This window comes from Myiozetetes cayanensis, unplaced genomic scaffold (genome assembly GCF_022539395.1).
Source record: "Myiozetetes cayanensis isolate MyiCay16 unplaced genomic scaffold, myiCay2020 scf1, whole genome shotgun sequence".
Taxonomy (NCBI): Eukaryota; Metazoa; Chordata; class Aves; order Passeriformes; family Tyrannidae; genus Myiozetetes; species Myiozetetes cayanensis.
In genome coordinates, this window is record NW_026086604.1 from 45984620 (window position 1) to 46010056 (window position 25437).

General features: G+C 42.0%; 2 protein-coding genes across 5 annotated transcripts in view; one reads left to right on the forward strand and one right to left on the reverse strand.

Annotated features, from left to right (window-relative positions):
- The window catches only part of TMEM241 (transmembrane protein 241), a 56189-nt gene extending 49096 nt beyond the window's left edge, over positions 1-7093 (forward strand). For 2 of the 3 annotated variants that reach the window (XM_050315359.1, XM_050315370.1), the window contains exons 14-15: positions 2914-2978; positions 6416-7093. In XM_050315359.1, the coding sequence (XP_050171316.1) occupies positions 2914-2978; positions 6416-6476 (126 nt within the window). In that variant the 3' untranslated portion in view covers positions 6477-7093. The remainder of the gene's footprint in view (positions 1-2913; positions 2979-6415) is intronic. The other variant, XM_050315379.1, reaches the window with a different exon arrangement.
- Positions 7094-21928: 14835 nt separating this feature from the next.
- CABLES1 (Cdk5 and Abl enzyme substrate 1) overlaps positions 21929-25437 on the reverse strand; it is a 72018-nt gene continuing 68509 nt past the window's right edge. For both annotated transcript variants that reach the window (XM_050330875.1, XM_050330867.1), the window contains 2 exons: positions 25088-25295; positions 21929-23557 (listed from right to left, as the gene is read on the reverse strand). In XM_050330875.1, coding sequence (XP_050186832.1) covers positions 23417-23557; positions 25088-25295 — 349 coding nt within the window. In that variant the 3' untranslated portion in view covers positions 21929-23416. The remainder of the gene's footprint in view (positions 23558-25087; positions 25296-25437) is intronic.

Genomic DNA, 25437 nt, shown 5'->3' on the forward strand with positions numbered 1-25437 from the left:
AGGTAAACAATCAAAGGTAGACATTTTAGCAATGTGTTTTCCTTTTGGTTTGTTTTGTGGTTTGTTTGTTTTTGTTTTTTTTCCTTATGCACGCTTACTTCCAACCCACATTTTGTCTGTCTTTGGCACTGAGACACTCTTACATAATTTTTCAAAAATACAGCAGTGTTCAGCTATAATAGTCCAAGAGGCTGCAGCCTTCATTTTTGCAGGGGTTTGGGATGATCACAGTAGAATGGTGTATTGTTTTTTATAAGGCCTGTGTTTGGAGGGTTCTTAAATGCCTGTTTCTCTGCTGTTGGCCTCTTCTCAAGTTTCTGATAAACAAGGCACTACAACGGAGTGGGTGACACAACTTTAAGTTGTGCCGCTTCTCAAATACAGCTCTTCAGTTTCTTTCGGGAGGAGGGCTTAAAGAAAAGAATGCTCTGTAGATACCACAGCTGCCATACTTTGTTCGTTTCTGTTGACATGCTCGGGAATTAGTATTGTATGTTTTTATGTAATGAATTAGCATGAACCTAAAATAAACTCAGTACAGTTAATTCTACAAGCATTCACACCGATGTAAATGAGAAAAAGTTCCTTGTAGGTCAGTGCATCTGTTGCAATGTGTGTGAGGAGAGAATCCAGCCTGCTAGAACAAGATGTGAATGTGTTTTAGAGCTTTGCATTTGAACTGATGGATATCTAGCCTCAGAGCTGTACTTACGTAATGTGCATGAAAGATTCAGCTCCTGAACGGTTAAATTCCACTGTTTTGAATAGGTGTCAGCTCTCTCTGGCTGCAAGTGGCTATGAATGTGCACAGTTGCAATACGATCTGCTTGAGTTTTGAAGATACACGTTTGTGACTTGTTCTTTGTCAGTCTCTTTTGGGGGCATATATTTAGTTTTATGTTTGCTTATATGTATACATACAAGAGCGTAGGAGTAGAGCTGATACATATCTCTGATTTTTTCTTGGAATAGGTGTTCACTTTTTCCATTGGCTTTAAGCTTTACATCGTTGCCCGTGTTATACACTACTGCAGTTGGCAGTGTGAAAATACTTAAGTCAGATGAAGTTAGCATCAGGAGGTATATCTCTGGTTGAATTGATACCAGCAGTTTGGTTGCTGTGCAAGAATGGAGTGGGTCTGCAGTCTTGTGGTATATGGCCTGGATCAAGTCCATCTCCTGCTTCATGTCCTCTGTCAGGTGCCTGGTCTATAGGCAAATGGAGAACAATCAGGGTGTGATTTACGGTAATGTCTGGGAAGGAAAAAAGCCATCTGTATGCCTGAATCTTCTGAAAGCAGAAAACATCTCCAAATGGGCCAGAGGAGGTACTCATTTTGTAGTCCCTGTTGGGCACCATCGCTTTGGTGTGGTGCGTAGTGCCATTGTGTGATCTCACTGCTAGCTTTAGATTATTGCCCCCTCTCCACCTAACTCTTAGAGTGGGGCTGGAGAAGTGGCATACAACCACCTCTTCTTCATCTGCTGCTGCTGCTTGTGATCCTGACAGTGATTATATTCCAGGCAGATTCAGAACATGACTTTTAAAATGTGGCTGTAACAAATGCAGTAGGTATTGACTGACACATTGTTAGTCCAAGCTCTGGTGCACAGAATCCACTATGAAATGGCATTTGATTCCCTGATGCACACGTAGTAGTGTTTTAATAAGTGATAGATTACAGAATGAAGTTTCTGCTGTCTCCCCTGGGAGTCAACTAGGCAAACAATGATTAGGAAATCTCAGCTGATAATTGTTTAAATGTTTTGTTTCTTAATTTCATCTTTTTCCTTGGGCAATTTTCTATTATCCTACATAGTTCCTTTCATTCCTCAGTGCTTGTGTTTCCCAAGTATTTGTAAACCACTACCAAGTCTTCCTTTCCCACAGGCATTGCTTATCCTAACTGTGGACTGAAAATCAATCCCCCCATCTAATGACTCTGTCACTGTTCTTTGAACTCTTTCCATTTTACATTATCCATCTGGCAACAAAATGTCCAAAACTGCACGCAGGCTGCAGATGTGGTAGCTCCATAGCTGCTGAGGCAGGGATCTGTATGTCAAGATCTAGCTGTTCCTGGGATCAGTGCTAGGAAAGTATAAAATCATTTCTCTCCAGCTTCTCTGCCCACCTTGTGGTAATGAGAGAATTGTGATATAAACCTACTGAAATTATGGGTTTTTCTTTACCCTATACTCTGTTAATTTGTCTTTTCTTTCTTTTTTTTTTTTTTTTAATACACCCATAAACACATTTTAAGCTCTCCTTCTCCTCAATACAAGGCTTTCCAAACCTGGGATCTGACTGCTCTTCCCTGTCCGTTGTTGGCAAGTAAAAGCCAGCAGGCTTCTAGGCCAGGCGAGAGGTGGGATATGTGATAGAAGCCTGCTCTGGTTCCCTGCCCTCCCTCTGCTGTGTCCTGGGTTCTGTAGGAGTCAAAACTGAACTGTGATGCGTGACCATCATACTGTTTTCTGCACTGGTTTCCCAGCCTGATGTTTTGCAGCACGTTTTGCCCACACTTTCCCAGCAATACCCCACAGTCAGGTTCCTGCCCTAAGCTAGCTGTGCAGCTCTTGTGTCCCTGTCTGCTGGGTCATTTTCTGCTCTTTCTGACCTGCCTCCCAGTGGCTGGGAGGGGGAAAGGAGGTGCCTGTGTGTAGTCTGTGTATTTAACATTGGGAAGAAGGTTGGGCAGGAGGGTAAGCTCTGTCTTCAGCGATGTCTCACTGTTTAGCGTAGACCCATTTGGTTTCTCCTGCCCATTGAGTGTGTATTTTAGGCACTGCATCTACTGCTTAAGGAAACAAAGTAAAAAATAAAAAAATATTTCAGCAAAAGTATTCCAGTTTTCATTTGTGATAGTACAAGTTCACTAAATGTTTTGTGGGTTTTTTTCAATTTAACAGGTTATCACTGCTAGCTTATCACCATTCTTCTTTGCCATGACTGCCAATGTACTAACAATTTCTTGGTAAGTGCCTACGTGAGCTTTTTTCTTAACAGTAAAACTAAATTTCCACACAGTGCTTTGTGTGGAAATACTTTTAAATGTCAAGTTTTATTGCTGCCAGTGTTATTTTGCATCTAAGGAGAACCAGGTGTGCAATGATGGATGCAGTACAGTAATAGAAGAGTGTTTCTTCTGCCTCTGTGGGAGAACATGGACATTTTGGATGTTAAGCCTTACCACAATTCACTCAGCATGTTTTACAGCTAGGCAAATAGATGCAATAGGCAAATAAATGACCCATCAAAGTCATGCTACAATTTAGTGGCAGAACTGGAAATAAAACAGTGGAGCCAAGGTTTGCTGACATCACTTTAACCAAAAGGGTGCATTCAAGTTTCCTTAACACATTCACACTGTGTTATGCATTCACTGTGTACTGTGAATGCATAAAATGAAAACAGTAGAAAGTAATGATAATAAACTTTTTCCAAAGCTGTATCTGGATTTTGTAATGTGTGGCCACACATTATGAATCACCTAACCTGAATTTTTTAGGTAGCAATATAAGGGATTGTGGTGCAAACTCCTTTGGTCAAAGGCAGTGTTTTTGATCTGTGTTTGTATAGCACCCAGCGAAAGGGAGTCACAGACCATGGCTGATGCTCCTAAATGCTTCTACCATACAAATAACATCTCAGTATGGGATTAGGCATGTATCTCTGAGGATGGCTTTGTTAATGGAAATAAAAATCTGCTTACTTTTGAAAAGCTGTAATCTTCGTTTTCGTCCCTTACAGTTTGATTGCCATCCTAAAGACTCAGCTCTGCACTGAGTGGAATGAGCATATTTTTTTTTTTCAGGTGTGATAAAGTTGTTACAGAAAGAAGAATCTTGGTGCAAACCAGCCCTGTTTACCTAAATGCAAATATGCATCCCTGCATGTATTTCAGGCACATATAATCTCAAGTGCTAAAATAAGCTGTGTGGTTTTTTTAAGTGCTAGGAATACGCGTGACCTGTGTGTAAGGGACTAAACTAATACCAATGCACCTACAACACTCCTAGTCTAGGCTATTAACTTGCTGCTCTTCACCATGTTTTACATGTGTTTGTGCAGGTCTGTCATGTGCGTGATAGAGGTAGGCTTGGGTTAAATATCTGTATTCACTGGCACCTATACTAAAACATAATGTGTACCTTTGTTAACGTGAGCACATGGACCCATATAGTTGCACACATGCCCCATTCCCTATATGCACTTAAAGTTATATAAATATATATATATAACTTAAAGTTATATAAATGATGAACACTTCTGTATGTTTAAGAGAAACTTTGCTTTAGCCCTTGGGCCACTGTTACACTTTGGTTGTCATAATTCGAAAAGAAAACCATTTCTTTTATTTATTTTCTAAATTTGAATTCTCTTATTCCTTGTGCATCGGCAGTGTCTTGGCTTATCAGAAAAACTCTGGGAATAGTTTGTTAGATGATAGCAGCTGCAAAACACTCATGAGATCATTAATCACTGAGGATTTTAGTGTTGATTCAGTGTTGTCATGGACAATATCATATGCTAATTTTTGAACGACAGGCAAATGCAGTTAGCTGTCACCCCACTATAAACAGAAGCTGAAGGATTTGCCAGATGGTAAATTGAAGGTAAATCAAGCGTTGGCATTTAGCCATGGTTTTTGCTCTGCCTTATCTTGAAGATATAACAATGGTTTCTAGTGGCTGAGTAATCTGGATTCTTCTTCTCTTATGTAGGATATATGATATTAAAGAACAGTTTAGATGCAGGTATCTTTTTACAGAATGGGGCTGGGCAGTTTACTATCTTTTGTACAGAATTGCCAGTCTAATTTTTAGAATGCTATGTCAAAGTTAGGTTTGTTTTTTTAAAGTCTCTGTTAAAAATTTTGAAAACTACTCTACAGAATGGGGAAAAAAAAATTGTCACTGTTGATGTGAGGTCTTCTACATGCAGTGTTTTGGGGTTTTTTTGTTGTTTTGTTTTGTTTGGTTTTTAGGGGTTTTGTTTGTTTGGTTGGTTTTTGTTGGTTTTTTTCCTTTAGGATAAAGAATACATTATCCAACATTAGTTTCCAAAGAAATTAATGCAGAGGCTGTGTTTATAACTGGAGCTGAAATCCAGGCAAGACAGTGGGGTTAAACCTCTCCAAAGAAAAGCATTCGGAGGTTGTTTGTGATTGCAGGCGACCAGACTCAAGTGGTTTAGACCTTTTCCAAAAACTTGCAGCCCTCTCTGCCCTTTGCTCCTTGTTGGTAATTCCACACCAAAGGTAGTCTGTCTCCCCAGTGGGCTGTCTACAGACTGTCTGTAGCACCTACTTTCCAGGGCTGTTTACTGTGTAATTGTAAGATACTGAGCTGTTGTTATACAATATTTTTCCCTCTGAGGAACAAGGGCAATTATGTGGTTTTTAAAACAGCTCAGCAAAGCTACGATTTAAGTGAATGTAATACTATTAGACCAAAGAGCCTTCAGCTTTACGTGCCTTTTTTTTTTTTCTTCCCAAGGAAAAAAAAAAAAAAAAGCCCTCTTACAAATGAACTTAACAGGAGTTTGTTTTGTTTATAAAGTTCGTTAAGGAGCTTTTCTGTTTCATAAGCTAATTAAGCTATGAGGCCAAGAAGAAAGGTCAGTACACTTAGCTTTGCACTGTTATAAGAGGGGAGAAAAGTCGGCATCCTACCATATTCCTGTCAGCTATGATAGATAGCAGAGAGAGGAGATTTGGGGATTATTAACTATTGCACGGATCGAGTGGGTTGATAGCATATTTCAGTGAAGGGTTTTGTAGAACCATTCATCCTGCTTCTAGTCTGAGTCTTGGAGGGAAGTGTTAGTGCCTCCACTACGCTGTGAGCGGCACAGGAAGCTCTTGGGCATGTGTGTGGTTTTGGATGGTGCAGGTTCTTTCACCGTGTTCCACATAGAGAGGCAAACACGAGAATTTCTGCTGGCCTCACTGTGCCAATGGGATCACACCAGAGCAAAAGTATTTTTCCCAGTCCCCAAAACCTGGGCTTTACATCTCCCCTGACATTATCAAGTAGCAAGTTTTCAGGACAGAACACAAACAGAAAGAGGGAATCATTAAGCTAATGAGGTTCAAACTCCCTTACCTTCCTTTCCAATTCTTACTAGTGTGGAGCTACTCTTGTAACTAGGGGCAACCTTCTCTATTTAGATTTCTGTCTGTGCATTTTCACTGACTACCATCAGCACTAAAATACAGGAAAGGTTGTTTCTGATGCAATCAGTTAAATAACATATTTTGGGTTCCAGCATTTTCTTAGCAAGACAAGTGAAAAAAATCACCTGGGTTACTGTCTCTAGGTTGAAATGTGTTTAAGTAAAATAATGCCTTTGTTGCATCAAGTAGAGGGACTTGCCTGATGCTAAATTTGTGGTGTACTTTGTTTACAGCCTTGTAATCAGTGGAGTTGGAGAAGCATTGCTTGTTTACACTGAAAGGACAGGCACATAAAGAGGAACCAGATCTCACCAGCTGGAAAAGAGCTGACTTGCAGCCGAGAGACACTACGATGAAAAAATTGCGGCAGCGGGAATGAAGAAGTGCAACCAAACATGAGGAAAGAGATCTATTGTTTTTTCATTAAGAAAGAAAAGCTATGCTATTAATAGTGCTGGTAAGGGAGCAGCATAGTTGGCAAGATGATAAGGAGCCTTTGCCTCAAAGCACAAGACAAACTATATCAGATTGATGTGGTAAAGGAAAAAAATGCACTGTCTCATGCTGATGGCTCTGTGTGAGAACCTCTCAGTAACAGCTTCTTGCACAGGGAACTAAACTCAGGAAAAGCAACATTCCGCACTGGATGCCCCCCAGTTTTTTTTGTTGGAAGCTGACAGCAGGTCATACCAAGCAATGTCAGAGCCATAAATTCAGGATCCAGAAGGACGGATTTTGTCTCCAACTGTTCTGTAAGCAGCAAGCTGTCACACACAGGTCTCTGGTCACGTCGTCTGAACTGGCACGGGGACTGAGGCCAAGGGGCTTCTGGAGATAATCCCCTTCTGGAACTGCAGCAGTTTGACAGCTTTGCAGAAAGGGAAAATCAGCAATAAATCTCAATATCTGCAGTGATTGCTCTTTGTGAGTTTTTTCCTCTCCCATTCTCTGAGATTTCTCTTGAACTCTGCAAATTTTTGTCGGCTGGTGGGGGTGGAGGGACACATACTGTTCCCAGCAGTGGTTTGTCTCTTCAATTATTGCAAGAGACAACAAAGATTATGAACCTTGAATGAATGGCATAAAGAGTGCAAGGTGATTCATCTCAGGACGTTCTTTAAGTAATTTCATTTCAGGTTACCTAATGGCTGTTACAAACTAGTCTTGATATATTAGAGCCTACACAAGAAATCTGTATGAAAGTAATATTAAATGACAAGTTGATAAAATTGAGGAAAAGGTCTACATGGTAAAAGGAACTTGATAACAAATCTTCAGTGAGGAGAGGGACTTGTCTCACATGACATTAGATATGTAAAGTGTAGTCCCTTAATCTAAGTTGACAAACTCAATGGAAAGAGAGGGGTGCCCTAACGGAGGTGATCCTTCTAGAATAGATTGCTGTGTTAAATATGACTGAAAGATCCTCTGAAATTGTTTATCTCTCTGTAGGTAGAAACTAGGTGACTAGTCTAGACAAGACACGTGGCTTTACAAGGCTACAGTTACCAGAGGATATCTGCTTCGATCTAACAAAATGGATCCTGAATGGCTTTTCAGTCCATAAATTCAGACAGTGCTGGGAGTGATGGCTACAGCATTCTGGATTTCCCCAGACAACTCTGCCAACCAGTTGTAGCAATACTGTAGGATCCTTGCTGTGCCACCTTTCTGCTGATTTTTGAAGTGAATAGTGACCCTAGGAGACCTCACGAAAGAGTCCCTGAGTGATTGCCGAGGTTTTGCAATCATAGCTGGAACCTTTGCTGTGGGAAAAGCTCATCGTGTACCTCTCTTCTTGCATAACTTTCAAGGATAGGCTGAAGTCTGTTTTTTTTCTTCCTCTATTTTTCCTGTGCTGTTCATAGCAATGTATCAAAACCCAGAACACTCATTTGTTTTCTTGCTGGTGGTCTCAACAGAAAGGCAGTGGCCAAACCAACAGCAATTGCTGTAGCATTTTAATCACATGCTTGGGGTGGCTGTGGGAAGCTTGTTTGGCTGCAACAGGCCTTACGTTGTATAGGCTTTGGGGGAATTCGGTCTTTGCAGCTACTGCATCAGTATCTTCCTGCATAGTCAGTCCACTGCTTTTTTATTCAACTTCACGCTTGTTAAACAACACTGAGCTGTTTACCTCTGCTTGCCTTTTTTTGTGCCTTAGTGCAATGTGCTTGCATTTCTAAGACTCTGCTTGAGGTAAGTAAAATAGTGTAGCTTTAAATTCATTGCTGTATAAGCAAATCAAAGAACCAGAGTTAATAGTGAAGTTCAGCTCCTTTCTCAGACATGACTGGGAAGAAGAAGTACCCTCTGAACCTACCTGCCCTGCTTCAGATGAGGGTGACTCCTGCGGACCAGCATGAGGCTCATCGGTCTTGCCGAAGACTCAGAGTATGGTGGAAGTAGAGCTGGCCTTCAAAATCCATCTTTGCATATTTGGAGTTGTCTCAAGGTGCTAAAGGCATGGGTTGCCCTCCTTGCTCAGGCTGTGGCAGGGCTGGGGTCCGGTGGGGTATCCACCTCTGAGGGAGATTCTGTGAGCCAAGGGCTGGTTCAGCATTGCTAGCAGCGAGCTGTTGGGGTCATCCTGTTGTAGGGGAAAAGGTGGTGGGGAGAGAGCCCTAAGGGGGTCTTCTGACTGCTGGAACAAGTGGTGCCTTTGTCAACGCATGTGTGCTGGGGTGGGAATGTCAGCTGGGAAATGGGGAGCTGCAGCAATTGAAAAGCCCCGAGATGGCATCTCAGCTGGCAGTGCCTGCCATACAAACCTAAAGGTGAGCTGTGGGAGGACATCTGCAGGAAGACAGTGGCTCTTCACCACTGTCCTTGGGAAGGGGGGCATTCCCACCAGTGGCACCCAAGAGAGAAGAGACATGGGGAGGCACTGCTTGGGTTCCCTGTCCTGGCAGCACACAGCCCCAGGAGGGCAATTGCAGCAGAGAGGAAATGTGGGGAGGGAAGACACATTTATGTCTAACAGACCTTTTTTTCCAGTGAATCAAAAATACAAAGTGATGAACATACAGCTCTGAGGAAGGAGGAGTTCCATTACACTGCAATGATGCAATGACGCCAATTGCCACCTGAATGCAAAGTGGTGGGTCTGCAGTTCAGCTTATAGAAAAACCTCCAATTTTATCTGTATCCATCATTTAAGGAACTTACTGTCTGAAAACTCCCCAGTTCTTGGGTTGTCAACACGTGAGACTAGAGAGAGAAACTGGAGTGTGCTGGTATTTCTGAGAAGCAGCAGGTGCCTGGAGGCTGTCCCGTCATGCCCTTATCACATCTACTGGTTTTGATCAAACCACTGACAGAGATGGTCCTGAATAATGTAATACCTTTTTGATCTTATCTTGCTTACACTTTTATTTTCCAAATGTCCTTTTTTTTTTTAATTATGAAGTAATTTGCTTGGGACAAGGCTTATTTTATCTGCTGCAGTGGCATGACTCATGCATGTGGCTGGCCTTTGTCATAAAGAGACTGTACTTAAAGCCAGGTGCCATTGAATGAAGACTGAGACAGTAAAGCTGCTGGATATGAAATATAAGTGGATTACTAAAATGCAGGCAACAGAGATTCTGTTTTGAAACAATATTCTGGATCTGGTGGCTGTAAAATAGCTTCCAGCAGAACATGTCATTAAATGAATTAAATGAATCTGATATTTACCACTGAAGCTATTCTGTTGTTGCTGTGTGGCAGCTGTGCATTGTATTGGCAGAGAATCTATGCCAGTCTTTCAGGACCAGTTTAATATGGAAGCTGAAAATCTGCAGAGCAAGTAATCTTAGCAAAAAGCAGTGGGGAAAGCCTTTAAAATTATTTTTAAAAAAAGCACTGGACCTGTTAAAACGTTTGGTAAGGGATAGAATTCTGATTTTCTATTACCCTTTTTAACACCTATGTCTGAGTTTACGGATGAGTGTATATATGGTTATGTTCTGGTTTCCCACCCTCAAAAAAGAAGATCTGAAGAATTCAGGAAATGTGATGTAAACACAGGACATGCATTGAAAAGGATGCTTTTATCAAGTGGAAAGGTAGTTCCTGGGAGCTGCACTGAGTGCTGAGGAAAGGTTTCATACAGCTTTTGTTTACCTGTAAACTAAAGGAGGTAGTGGGTTGAAGAAAACTCCATAGCCAGTTTGTCTTTCCCAGAGCAGAAACTGAATGAACAGCTTTCAAACAGATCATCTGCTACTGTGAACCAGGCGACAGGCTCAGTGTGAAACTTTAATCCTATTCCAGAGGATAGACACAGGGAAAGATTCATTTTGTTTGAAAAGAAGGCGTGGGTGAGGGGAAGGAGATTGGGGCCAGGACTGAAAAAAATTGAGGCTGAAATACTTTTGTACAAGAAGATAAAATGGAAAGAGATTTGCTTCTGAAAAATGTGTTTCTTATTCATAGGTCTGGGGAGGGATTTTTGGTTTTGTGGGGGGAGTTTGGTTGGTTTTGGTTTTGGTTTGTTGCATTTGGTTGTTTTTTTTTAATTAGGGTATATTATAAATACATGTCTGTTTAGTCCCAAAAAGGAATTAGAGGAGCCCATGTAACTATTTCCATGTTAATTGCCTGGTTTGAGAAGCTTAACCCTTTTTTAAACTATGCTTTGAAAGTGACATTGTGTAAGCCTTGATTTCTTCTAGAAAATGGACTCTTTTTTTGAATAATGCTGGTGGTGACAAAGTTCTGCTCTCTCTGATCACCGAGGTGAGGAGTGTACCCCCTCCTTACTCTCTGGGATGGGAAGCAGTCACACAGTGCTCTTCATCTTTTTAATAAATATCTTGGCTTCCAGAATAGGTGGGAGTAGACAGTTGACATGTTAAGTTCTGGATTTGGTGGTGTACAAAATCTCTTTGAAAACCACACTGAGAGCATGTTTAGTAGATTTTGTCTTACGTTCTGTCATTAAGATTTAAAAACATATAGCCCAGACTTGTTCAGCTGTGAACTCATTGCCCCTATAGAGAAGCCTATATGCAGAAGAGTCTTGTAAAATGGGTGTGAACCTCTCTGAGTGCTCCTGCCAGGCAATGGGTGAAATCCCACAGCTGCATTCCCAGACATGACTGAAGGAGACCCTGCAACTGCTTGGTGTTTGCCATCTGCAGTCCTGTACCTTTCATGACTCCACACGAACATCATTTTGAGAGGAAGGGCGAACTTGCATGTTTACAGATGAGCCTGTTTAAGAAGTGGTTGCTCTAAGGTTCATGTTAGTTCAAGTTCTTGAGGACCAGTACAACTTGGGAAGCAAATGCAAGGCCCATTTTCCAGTAGGAGTTTGATGCCTGTTTACACTTAAACTTCTGATTTCTGTATCACAGCCAGTGGCAAAAGCTGGTGCACCAACAAGTTTGTTTATGCTGGAGGTGCAGGCAACCAGTGCCTTGTGATACCGTGTAAGAACAACACCTGCCTGAAGCAAGCTGGCTAGATAAAACAACCAGCACAACCCCTTCGAAACTGATAAGGAGAAGGGTTGATGTTGTTTGAACAAAAATGGTTATTCGGATTGAGAAACTGGTCATTAGGCAACAAAGATGGAAAGGGAAGGTGGAGAGCTGGGAATGCTGTTTGCCATGCAGAAGGAGTATCACTAACACCACCAGATAGACTAACAAGAGGGTTGGAGTTTCTGCTAAGAGGACAGTGATTCAAGTATGAAGTTATTGTTAAGCAGAAATGTTTTGGAGATTGGCAGATGCCCACTGTTAAGAACTGTACTGCTGTAATTAGCAGTCACATCGCAAAAGCAGGAAGTATTCATTGACTGGGGTGCAAAACACCTCAAGGCAAATGTTTCTCAGACTTTTCTTTGAAAGATGTGGAGACCAAGCTTGTCTGGCTCATTGTCCTCTCAAGCCTTGGCTGGAGATAGGAACCAGAAGGGATTTTTGTTGTTTCTCTGTCACATGCCTTCTGGGACAACAAGAGTTAAGCTTTGGCTTCAAACAAGGCATGGAAAACTTCTCTCAAGGAGTCACTTCTCCCCTACTGATGCCTAGAAATCAGACTGTTCTTTATCTTCTCAGGGAAGTGGTCCCTGTGCCAGTTAACACCACAAGTTCACAAGTTAGCAAATTAAGTTCCTTCAGGTTTGAGCAGACAGAAGACTTTTTAATTGAGACCCTTCATCCCCATAAGTCTGCAACCCTGTGGGCAGTCCAATGCCAGGAAAAAGATTATCAGCGTGGTGCCCGGGACGCTCAGCGTGATCAGCCCTTACAGTGAGTTTCTTCATTTAGCCTGAATGACAGAAGTGACAACCCCATTTCGGTGTCAGTGGAGATCAAGCTGGAGGTGATGTTGTGCTTGACTCTGCAGGCATTGCCCTGGCTCTCTCGCCTGCACGCAGTTAAGTGGCCTGGTCTGCTTGTGTAGCAAACTTCAGCAGTTGGTAGAGAACATCCGAATAGCTGTAGTGTAAAAGAGACACAATAAATTGTAGCAGGCAGAAGCATCCAAGTTCTTCTCTTTGCCGTCCTGTTGCTGGCTGTCCCACTGCCAAAGACTGAGATCTGCAAATCACTCCAATAATGGCCACTCAGAAAACATAGTTGAACTTTCTTTCAAACATTATGTTCCTTCAGGGCGAAGTTAATTGTTTTCTCTCATTTAGTGTCTCCAGTTATGGTCAAAAAATTAGGATGTAGGATAGATACAGAAGCTAAAAATTTCAGCAAGGCAGCTTTTATTTCTTTGTTACAGTTGTCTGTTCATCCTGTCTTCGGCATGGGTGCTCCTTGGGCTTATTATTGATGATGAATAAGAACAGACTGTGCATAGATTAACACAGATGGTTGTAGCCTCAAGACTTCATGAGCTGTAACCAAAGAAAATAAATCTCTACTTTGAAGGAGAGCCTTACACAACAGAATTTCATGCGGCTCAGCTGTATTCAGAGTGGAATATTAAAATTGCTGAGCAAAGAATTGAATGGCTCCTGTTGTGAATAGCTGTCTGTATGGGTAAGTTGCTTACCACAGACTCTCAGATGGAAAAAACTTAACTATACTGTTTTCTTTTGGGTTAAAACAAACAAACAAATCCATAAAACAAATCCTCTGTGATTCAGAAATGTTTGGAGAGAAGCAGTGTAGTTCACCAGAGCAAATGCTGAATTGCAAAGGCAGCACCACTGAAAATTTTGACAGAGGAACCCTTAACCTCCTGCTAAATAAACTGGTGTAAAGGCTAGAAAATAACTTCCCCTTTCCCTTCAAAATCTCTCTCGTGTTTTTTTATTCTTCTTGTTTCTGAAAACGTGACACAAAGGCACCATTCTGATTCAAACTCCTCTTTGAAACCATGGAAAGTCAAGTTTAAAGGAGTATATGCAGTGGAAAACAACTGAGATGATTGTGTAACCTCTTGATGCCAGAATCTGAGCTTCAGCAGATCATGGGAGAACAGGGAGAGTTTTCTGGACTAAAGGTAGCTTGGCTTATCCAGTTCTGCACTGTGAGTTAATAAACCGCATCTTTTAAACTGAGGCAAATTAAATCTGCTGTATCAGTCGTGATACTCACTTTGCTTCGTATGGGCTTCAGGCTAGATACAGCTCCTATAAACAGGTGGCTGTGCTGATGGGAAAGTCTTAGGCTGTGTCTTCAGCTAGGAGGAGGAAAATAATGGAATATTATGTTGCGTCAGCTCCCGGTCCACGCAATCACTTCATCCAAAGGTAAAGACTGGAAAGGTTTTGCAAGTGTTTCTCGGAGAAAGGAGAGGAAGGGAACACACTCTTAAAGAGCCAGTGTCTTTTGTGTTGGTCTCTCTGAGAGACTTCACAATCTCACTTCGTGACAAATTCTTTCATGGGCTGGAGGTTTGGCTATCTTGCCTTAATAGGAAGGTACAAAGTAGCCTGAAATATTTTTGACCGCTCCAAAAATATGTTCCTGCTGGAGAATTCTATCATGATTTTCCATGTAACAGTTTAAAAACAAACAATAAAGCGAGACCATGGCATGAGATTTCAGCTGGAGCATTCTTTAAGGTTTTGGAAATTTTGGGGGGGTGGGGGGGGGTTGGTTGTAGAATCCATTAAGTTTCCATGTCATTCTCCTATATTCTATAGTACTCTTATATAAATAACTATAATTACAGTTATTCTTTACTGCTACATTGTTAACTGCAAAAAAAAAAAATCATATGAGATCAGTATTGTTATTATATCAATCAGTGGGTTTAAGAGTAGCAATTCTGCTTGGTTTAACAGCTTTTAACTTATTTATTTTCCCCCTTAGGAATCTCATTGTGAGGCTCTAAGCTTGGTTGTGATTTGAAACGTCTGTTCAACTGATTTACTGCACCAATTCAGGTGTAGATGGGTTCCTATGTGCCCTGCTGGGCTTCTCCAGTGTCTGATCAGGTCTTCAGTAAAGGCTCCTACGGTAACTTGTCTTAGCTGTTTATTCTAATGAAACTGAAGAATGATGTCTCCGAGATTCCTACCACTTTCTCAAACCTATTGAGTAGCATGAAAGTGCACAGGGGATGCCCGAGTGTCATCAGATATGTCTCAGATCTGTAAGAGGTGAATAACTTGGATGGTTAGCAAATTTAACACAACAACGATTGTTGTCCTATTGTGTATGTTGAGTTTTGCAAAATGTCTGAACTTCTTGCTGGTGAGGAATGTTTCAGTTTCTCAGCCCTGTGGCCTTGCAGTTGTTCATGCTACCCTCCTTTACCTTTCCACCTAAAGATCTGCTTTGGGTCACAAACTGCCATTTCTTTAATACTTGTCTGTAATAATTGTGCTGCCACCATCAATTAAATTCTCCAGATATTTTTCTTCCCAGTCTCCTGCAGCTTTAATCTGAAACTTTCCATTTTCCTGTCCATGGACACCATCACAGCCTGAACAGAGTCCAATTTTCCATTAATGGACACAGCAGGCTTTTGAAATAAATCAGACGAAGGGTGGAGTCTGCAGCTCCGGATGCACCGTGTGAAAGAGTCAGCCAGACTCCACTCCCAGCACTGCACCAGCTTCTGTTTATCTTTGTGTTTGTTGAAATAATAAAAGGTGAACTAAAAGGGGGGGGGGAGGAGGGGGAAAGGAAAACAAGATGCATAAACAGGAGTAGTCAAGAGAAAAGCCCATAACAAGCAATAAAAGAGGAAATGGGATCTCACAGTTCCTAATCCATCTGCATGATCCATAATTTTAACTGTGATGTCTGAAATGTTCCTTGGAGAGTACATCTGAATGCAATGCCTCCTGTATTCCACTGACTGGCAGAAGTTTGACTAGGCATGGTATTTCTCAGGTTTGAGGAAATTAAAGAGTCTGTGCTGGACAAAAAAAAAAAAAAGGTAATTATTTCTTCTATGAGGATTGTTAACTTCATTCAACTCCATTCTGCACAGATATATAGGTTGCCCTGGAAGGCAGATGACATCTTGCAGAGTTTTGTATTCAGAAAACATAAATTAACCTCTTGGGCTGACATGGGAGATGAGCAATTTGCAGTTCTGGTGTTGGCTTTGTGTGCATTGTCATCTTTGCCCTTGGAAATACCCCAGATGCAGATGCCACCTGGTCTCTGCTGCTCATTGGATGATGTTTCAAGATAGCTGGGAGGATGTTGTTCTGGAAGAAGGCATTAAATACTGAAATTCTAACAACCTACTGATGTTTGGAAATGTATTGCACTTTGTCCACCTTAAAGATATAAATCTATGTTTAGATGTTTTGTTAAAATTCCTGGTGCTCCATGAGGAGCAACAGTGCATCCAGTTTGTAGGTTGCATCATGGGAGGTCAGAGCACAGACCAAGCCCTCTTTTAGTAGCTCACTTTTGACTTGGAAGTCAGAAGGAAGGTTGCTAATGGTTGCGTTTCAATCATGCTCTTCACTCAGCACCCTCTTAGACCTCTCACAGGACTTGTGGGAGACGAGAGATCCATCTCTTAAGAAGAGATGATGATGAAGATGATGAAGATGATGATGAATGGGTAGTCATTGCTTCAGCTCTTTCTTTAGGTGAACATGTGTTCAAGATGCCTCAGTTCTCCCTTTTCCTCTAGGGATACTCATGTGGACAATTATGGTGATGGCCTCTTGCTTCCTTTTTTTTTGGTGCTGTGAGTTTCCTTTTAAAGGAAAGCTGAGTGGGTGGTGGGTGGGTGCACAGCCAGGTCTTATCCCAGGGTGCAAACAAGAGGTAGTGAATGTGTACAGGTGAGAATCAGGCCCACCATGTGCTCCTGCCCTGCACTGAGGACAGAGCTGCATCTTTTCCAATTAGAAAAAACTGCACTAGGCAGTTTAATTGAGAGTTGGGCTGTGCTGCCTCTCACAAATGCGGGGCGATGAGAAGAAGATGTCTGGGGTTCAGGCTTCTGGTTAAGGGTGTGCAGCAGGGACATCCAGTTGCCAGCAAGTGGGGAGGGACTGAGGAAACAGAGCGGTCTAGATCATTAATCAAACTCAGATGGTAGCAATTCAGTCATTTTTGCTCTAAGTGGGATGAGAGCAGATTAGAAATAAAAGCCTTTTGTCTGTCTTTTTAAAACTTTACAACTACTACGTTTCTACATGAGGTTTTGTTTGGTTGGTTTTTTTTAACAAAATAACCCCCAATATTCATGCTTCTTTGGTTGTCAGCAGAAAATGGAAACCACAGCCTCCCGTTGTTTTCTCCATATTTATAATTTTGTGAACCGTTCCTTCTTCCCTCACACAGCCTGTCAGGATGTTCAGCTCTGCAATTCTTCTGAACCTATTCCTGGCGTGTCACCTTCCCTCCCCATCCAGAGTGGCTGTTTAGTTGAGAGTATGCTGAGATGTGAAAGGTTTGGAGAGGCCATCACGAATGTTCTGATTCCCCAGCCAGGGACTGCCATGAGCACTCCTTGCAAAGAGGGAGCAGACCAGTGTGTAAATCTTGTGCTTACCCTTTGGTAAGCTTGCTCTTTTCTTTAGCACTCTGTAAATATGTTGAGAGTTGCCATCTTACCTGCTTTTTCTTTTAATTTGGGTGTATGTGATGCAAAGCGTGAGATAAGGGGAAAGAGCTGAGACCTGTGCACTCCCAGGGGTCCCTAATACACAAACAGATAGGCAAAAATTCAGGGACCAGAATGGACACCTTTTAATCTTCTGATGTAAGAGACTAAAAGCCGATGCTGTGCCATGTTTGTGCTACAAAACAATGCTTTGTCCATTGTGAAAACCCAGCACAGTGCAGCCCTGTGGGCAACACAAATGGTATGGCAACAGAGGAGAAACAGGTGACTTGAGTTAGTCTAGATGTCTCCAAACCTTTCCTTGCTGTAAGGCTCCAGCCTAAAGAAAAGCTTGTCTAAAGCTCGGTCTAAAACCTAAGAGAAAATCCCAGTATTCCTCTCCTAAATTAATGAACAGAATCAATTCCTGGTAAATCAGTCATTGTTTTTGAACAGAGGTTATTTAATACTGTTTTGTAAATAAACCCTTCGGCCTCTTCATCCTTTTGCTCTCCCACTCAACTCCCAAAGTAAAAACCCTCCAGCTGTTGGTAAAGGGAAGCAATGGGGAAGAGGGAAACTTGTCCTTTTTTTTTTTTTTTTTTTGAGAGAAAAGATTTCATTTTCAAGTTTGTCCTAGTTACAGGGGCTGGGACCAGTTTATTACTATGTGGGTATGATCAAAACTGTGTATGTCTACACCCTCTATGTCATTTCTGATGGACTGTTAATAATGGATCATTTCCAGCAGCTGCCCAGGGCACACCTAAGGACTCAGCTGTGATAACTCCCCTCTGGAGAGGAATTAGCACCTTCACACCCAGCCTGAGGGGTCATCTCTGCTAATGGGCCACACTGGACTGGCATAATAGGCAGCTGCAACACCTGGACCATCAAAGACTCCAAAAATATCCCATGAATCACAGAGTTAAATCACCCATTGTAAAAGTCCTTGCCCTGGGAGAGGAACTGGACATTCCCACCTGAACCTGAGCATATATAATATCAGGGTTTTGGGACTTCTGGTGCAACTTGTTGGATCAAGAGGAGAACCAGAACTCCAACAGGACTGCCACTGCCATCCTCCACAGGACTACAATCATTACCTCAGCAGAACTGCCACCATCATCTGGACCAACAGGTTTTCTTTCCTTTTAACTTTGCTCCCATGGGAGCCACATGGTGCTCACCACAGGGGCCAACGAACACTGTTCTGTTCTTGTCCCAGGGAGCTGGGTTATATCTGGTTTTGTGGGTTAAAACCAGGTTTTCTCTGTAGTGTTGCATCTAGAGTAATTTATTTTTAGTAAATTATAACTCTGACTTAAAATCTCACCAGCGTTGGGTTCATTTCTCCCGCTGGTTTACTTTTAAACCAGGACAAAGTAAAATGAGATACTGACATGAGTTCAAGAAGTTATAAATTGGTCACCGATGAAATCTGACTACAAACTGGAAGGCTTCTTCAGGTTTGAGGAATTAACTCCTGGAGCATCTGTCTAAACAGTGTAGCAGAGGCAAGGGTGGTTTAAGATGATGCTCAGCAAGATTAGGGAAAGGGGTGATGACAGGCTAGATGAATGTGTAGGAAGGGAAAGTTATGATAGTAGTCAATATTTAGCTCTTGCTTAGGGGAGGAAGTGTTTGCTGCTCAAGTCAGCAGCAACTTCAGTACCTTCTTGGCTCACCCCTGCCTTGCTTTGAAGGTATGCAGGCTGTTTTCCAGGATCACAGTTCCTGCTCTTTCCTAGTATCACACTATCAGCATTGCTTCTCCTCTGTCATGCTGTTGGTGCTGGTGTTTGCTGCTGGGGTCTGGGCAAGGTGTTTGGGTTTTTCTGTAGTGACTGAGCAGCTCTCCTCTGAACTCATCCACACCTACAGGCTCCAGGGGGTCTCTGGCTGTATGAACTCACAGTGAAGTTGGTGGGAAGGATACTGGTTTAGGATTTCAGAAAGGCCTTTTTGCATTGCACCTAACGTTCTGTGAAGGGATGCACCTAAAGTTCTTTTTTCCCCTCCTTTTTCCCCACTCTTTATTACAGAGTTTACAATAAAAGATGAACAAATGAAATTCCAATCTGCTTCCCATACTCTTTCCCTCCCTTCCCAAAGGTGCAACTTGGGACAGATTTCATTCTCAGCTAGTGATGCTGGCATTGCTACTGTGATTGCTCAGTCTCTCACCTCACTAAACTACTTTTACCTTGTTTTGGTTTTGTTTTTTTTTACTGTGGGACTTGGTGCCAAAATCCTTTAGCATCGTGGGAAGGTGTAATCAACTCTTAAAAAATTACTTCTCACTGCTTCCACAGAAGTGGAGGTTATTCTGTAAGCTACGTATTTTAGCAGGCTGGAGCAATGACCTGAGGTTGTATCATCTAAATATGTTACAATCTATCCCAAAGAAGCCCTTGCCTGTTAATAAGTAGTTTTGGAAAATGATTGCTAAGTATTTTTCTGTATGTGTGTATGTTCTGGGCTCAGTGTAAATCATGCTAATGCTTGTATTGTCACAAATACGATTTACAGTTGAGGGTCTCTGGAGTGATGGCTGAAGGTAGGGAGTCAAACCTTTTCCATAACTTTATTAATGTGGAATGAAAATGCATAGTAAATGGGTGTTGTTTGGTGAGACCACCCAGATAGGTATTGGATTTAGGGGTGTCATAGGTGAAAAAACAGCTTGAATGCCAACAGGTGGTGGACAATTGTTTGTGCACACACATGAACGTCCAGAACTGAACTTTCAACCTCTGAAGAAGAAGCAGCTGCTTGTGAACTACAACTGGTAGGTGGACGTGGACCAGCTGTAAATTTTACTACCACCTGGACTAAACCAAAATGGCATATTCCAAATTCTCCTGTGAACAAGGGGTCATGAGATAAGAACAATGCTGAGAAGCCTGCTCGTGCCTCATCCTTCTGCATGCTCACAGTTTGGACTCAGAGAAGCTGGTCCTGGCAACTCCAGGAGGAGGGGCTGGTTCCAAAAAGTAGGGCTTAAAATCCTAACAAACCCAAACCAAATGAAGTTAAGAACTGGCTGGAGGAAAGATCCTGAGGGCTCTGTAAGGAGCTGAATGCCAGGAGATGGCGAGGGGCCCTTGGGCAATCCCACCATTGGCTCATTAATAAGCAGCTCTACTTCCCAGAGGAAGTCAAAACCAAACCTTTTTACACATACAGATGAGAGATGGAATAATTTTAATGCTGGTGGAAAAAAATAAGAGCTTTTCAACTTTTTTTAAAACTTTTATTTATTTTTTTAGAAAATGAATAAACTCTGCATGGTAGAGTGTACGGTATATAATTTCAAAACAGAACAAGTGATATGGAATGGATTATTTTCCCAAACTATTTAAGGTTGAACCTAAAATCATTTGTAAATCAACACTCGTTGCCATGTAAGACAGAGGAAAACAATCAACACATTTTTTGTTTGGTACAGATTTTCTCTACCACTTCAGCCTGAATTTTCCCAGGGTTGGGGAGAAAAGGGGGGCAAATCCTGCCCATTGTCCTAATCATAATTGTACTGACCAAGCTTTGTGCTCTGAGATCTAGCATCATATGGCTTTACATACGTTCCTAAGTGAACAGTGCAACATCGTCACCATCTTAAGTGTTTTTTCCACATTCAAACTGTAACTGAACATCACTCTGAAACATTTTTCCACCCCCAAAATGACAATAACAATAATGAAAAGCAGAAAGTCTCCAGCAATCAGATTTCATCCCAGAAATCTGTGTAAACGGTAGATCAGGGTCGGGTAGCAGCACAGAAGACAAAAGATGTGACAGCATGATTCAATAGCGTCTCTAAAGACTACTGCAAGACTGTCATTCTTTAGTCTGCATCTTGCAATCACAATTTTCTTTTTCCCTGCAATGCTATAAAGCAATATAAGAAAAAAAAAATGAGACTCAAAAGCAAAAGGTAGAAGCCTTTACAGAAAGGTAAAGCTTCTGCTTACCTTTGAGTAGTCGCTATTAGAAACAGATCTCTGCAATCAGAAACAAATCTTGAACATATATACACACAGCTTCAGTGGAAGGGGATACAGCCAAGGATGGAAACCCTCCTAGCAGACCCACAGACTCTTTTGGCTTGTAGGTCAACACTACACTGCCTTTTTGGTTTGAATAAATTGGCAGGGCAGTTATAGGCTCCAGGCGTGCTCCAGGGTCTTGGCTCCTCTGTTCCTTGGCTGTGTGGGGGCCAGGAGAAGGAGGAGGAGGGAGTAAGAACGCTGTCAAGGGTCCCCCTCCCCTCACTTTGCAGCTGGCCGAGTGATGTGCAGGTTGCAGTGACATGGGGCGTTACACTGGGAAGGTTTAAGTGCACACTTTTCTCTTTACCCCCTCCTCCCCAATCCTGTTGGAATGTATCTATATCAGTAATCAGATAAGTACTAATAACTGTAAGCTAGCGTAGTGTAGTCACCCTCCCCCTTAAAATGGGGAGAAAGCAACAGCATCAAACAAATTCCCATTTGTCCTGACATGTGCAACCTTTCCAGATCCTGTAGAGCAATCATATGCAGGCTTTTTTTTATACTAGGATTTAAAGGAGTCAAAGTTGGCAAAGAAACTGGATGTGTCCTGGCCTAACTGAAGGAAATAGTAAAACTGATTTAAGTAAGAGCAAAAGAAAGTAAGCATTAGTGTGTTTACATCCTCTGGTATGTCCCACTTCTCTACGCTCTGCTCACAAGCCCTTTCTGTACTCTGAGCAAGCACTCCCAAACTTAGAGGGGTAAGGCTTCAGCTAAAATCTCACAGTTGAGATCATTATTTTATATAATTACCACAAATGTAATAATTTGATTTTAGCGGATCCATGTGGGCCATGTTGAGGGCAAGGCTTGTTAAGTGAACCAGCACAGGAGAAGATTGGATAGGGGTGTAATCCCACATGATAACAGCAATTGAACAATGTCCATAAGCATGGCACTAGCTTAGTGTGTATGTAGCATCAGAGCTTGGATGAAGCCCTCAAGTGTCCAGTCAGAACCAGGGAAGCTGCAAGAAGTTTTACTGTAAAACTCCAGTACTGAAATGTCTAAAGGAACTGCATCTCTAACTTCAATGGGCACAGATTTTAGGTTTTGCACAGTCAATTCTAATTAAAAACCCAAAACTTTAACAGCTGATGCCCCTGCTGTTGGAGCCTTAAGACACCCGTTATACTGCTGAGCCCTACTCTTTTTTTTTTTTTTTTTTTAATAAAACACTGTTTTAAGATAGAGCACAATAAATGTGCTTATTACGCACTCTAACATAGAGCACAGAAATACAACACTACAGAGTGCAAGTCTAACCATCTCCACAGTGGGAAAAGTGCGAAGGTTAAAAATATGCATGTGGCTTAACACAAGATATTTTTAAAAAACATGACATGGAAATCTTATACTAATGCTTCCATCTTCACCACAAACATGATTGAAAACTTAAGGTCAGTTGCTGATCCTTCTCTCGCAGTAGTAGCAGTGTAATCCTTTCGAAGGTACAATATTGGAAAGATCAGAGAATTAAAAAAACCAAGTGTCCAAAAATGATCCCATTTACCACTTTTCCAGTAGTTATGTTTTTCAAGAAATAAATGCGTAAGGTCACCTTGATCTTCACCATCAGTAACTGATACACTTGGAAACAGCTAAGCCAACCACCTGGACTGAGATCAGTTTGGTGTCGCACACGCGCACACACACAGATACACACACAAACACCCCACAGGAAAAAGTGCACTTTCAATTGCTGATACAAAAATAGATTGGCACATTCTTTTTGACACAGTGAAGATATCTTCTAAAAGCTTTTTCACTTCAAGAAGTCCTCTTGGAATTTGCAGCAGGTCTGTAGAAAAAGCACTATGAGAATGCACTCAGTGGGCTTTCCAGGGTTTGTGTGATGCAGAGAGGGGTGGTCATGGAGGCTGCCCTTCTAAATTTTGCCTACTTTTATAGCTGTAGTCCCTACAGGTAGGGTCAGTCACCACTCAGTTTCAGCATGTGAACCATTTACCAACAGCTCAGTCTTCACTTGCTTTCAGAAAGCAATGATACTTAAATTTGTCAAAGCTGAGAGTCTTACGTTGATGCAGTGTTTCCTATATGTTGCCAGAAAAACTGTTTCGGGAGAGAGAGAGAGAGAGTGAAGTGTAAGGAGTCTGATTTTGCATTTCCAGTAGTAACTGAGGCTCAGGAGAGCCAAGCTGGAACAGTCGGTAGCCCCTTCCCGCAGGGCAGCCAGTGCTAGGAGTTCTGCACCAAGCGTCTGTAGTGAGGCATCACTTCGTGCTCAGGAAGGTGGAGAGCAAACTCCAAGGCCACCAGCACCGGGAACTCGAAGGCGATCAGCTCTCGCCTGTTCAGCCGGAACTTCTCTTCCAGTTTCTGCAACCACAGCCGAGGGGAAAAAATAAATTAAACAAAATGAATGAGGATTTACCTTTTCAAAAGTGCTTTTCAAAACATGCATGCTGCTGTCAGTAAACTTCTCTCCTGATCAGACTTGCACGGCTCTAGGTTTACCAACTCAGAGCAGGGTGAACTGGATGTACGGATTCCTTACTGTGAAGGTGAACTCACAAAGCTCAGCCAGCCATGCTATTTCTGACACGTTTGCCATTTCACTCATTCCACTGCCAGAAGATACATCTTCTAATGATCACAGCGATTACCACTGCAGGAACAAACTCCTGGCTTCATGCAAACATTGAAATCACTTGTGTAATGGAAGGCATGCATCTTGTAACACAGATCTCCTGCGTGGCTTGAAATCACTGATTTCCTTTTCAACATTAGACTGTGCTACAACGCCCTATTGGGGATATTATTTTTTGCCACAGTTAAAAATGTTTGATTTTAATACCTCAGAGGCAGGAGGTGTCATCTGCAACAACTCTAAGAACAGTGAGTAATAGAAACTACTATCCTCAAGGGGGATGAGATGGGTTTTATAGTTGGTTTTCTGCCGTAATGTACCAAACCTCCCATCTGCCCTGCTGTATTTGTTGGATGTGGATGCTACAAGTAGCAACCAGCTATTCAGAGATATTTCCACCCCCATCCTCTTCTTACGATCTCTTTGGCTTGCTACTTCTCTGTCCGCTGAGTCTACTCAAAAGCTCAGTGTGTATTATGGATGGACCAATGTTTCAGGATAGCAAGAGAGGCCAGATTCTTCCAACTCCCACTGGCTTGGGTTTTTTTGGTGGTTATTCAGAGGACTTTCTAACAAGCTGATTGTTGACCCAGCTCTGTGGCTGTGGGAGAATGGCATGAGTCCAGTCCTGTCCCCCATCCAAGTTCTCATGTCTAACTTTCTGTAGCACTAAATCAGATCAGTATCTCAGTGCTTGCAAAGGATTATGGAATAACACTCCCCCATGTTAACTCTTTCACACAGAGTAGGTGGAAGACCTACTCTACAAAAGAAACCACCTTACTGCACAAAAAGCAGCTGGAATGAGGTGCGCCAATGGGAACACCTCTTTAGGTTTTTTTGCCCAAAAGCTGAACGTGATGAAAGAAATACAGATGTCTTAAACTCCATCTGATATTAGTATCTGCATTTACCTTTCAAAGGAGAGTCCTTATTGACACTCTTGAAAACATAATTAAAAGCAAAATGAATTTCCTGAGGGTTCACTGTTGACTTCTACTGACAGAACAGTGGTCAGAGACTTCTCAGACCTCACAGAATCTGACACCAGGGCCTTCTATCACATCAAACAAGCTTCCCGTGCCTCTTCAGCGACAGTGATCACTACTACTGACACAAAACCATGTAACAACAAAATACATTTAGCTGGCTGTACATCTGAAAACCTAAAGGAGAGCAAGTCCACTGGCAAGCAGGTTTGCATAGACCAGACTTTGCACTTCATGTAGAAGGAACACTGGAAACCTACGGATACGTACATCTATAAGATGCTTGACTTCGTGTTTTCTGAGGTCACTGCCAATTTTGGCTGCTAAAAGAACACAAGCTCCAGCACAAAGCTTTCTATTCTGTTTGTTCAGCTTCCCCTTGAGAGCGAGCTTCTCAAAGTAGACAAAGGCCATGGCCACTGTGGGCTCTTCAAAACCACATTCTTCTTGAGCAAGCTTGCGCATTTCTCTCTTCAAGCTGAGTAAAGAGACCAGACAAGTATGATGTGAACTGAGTTTTAAAGCGTTTTTCATTTCACCCAAATAGTCACCTTTTCAGAGATTCCTGCTTAGTCAAACGGAGGGGAAAATAATAGTAATTTACTGGGCAGATATCTTTA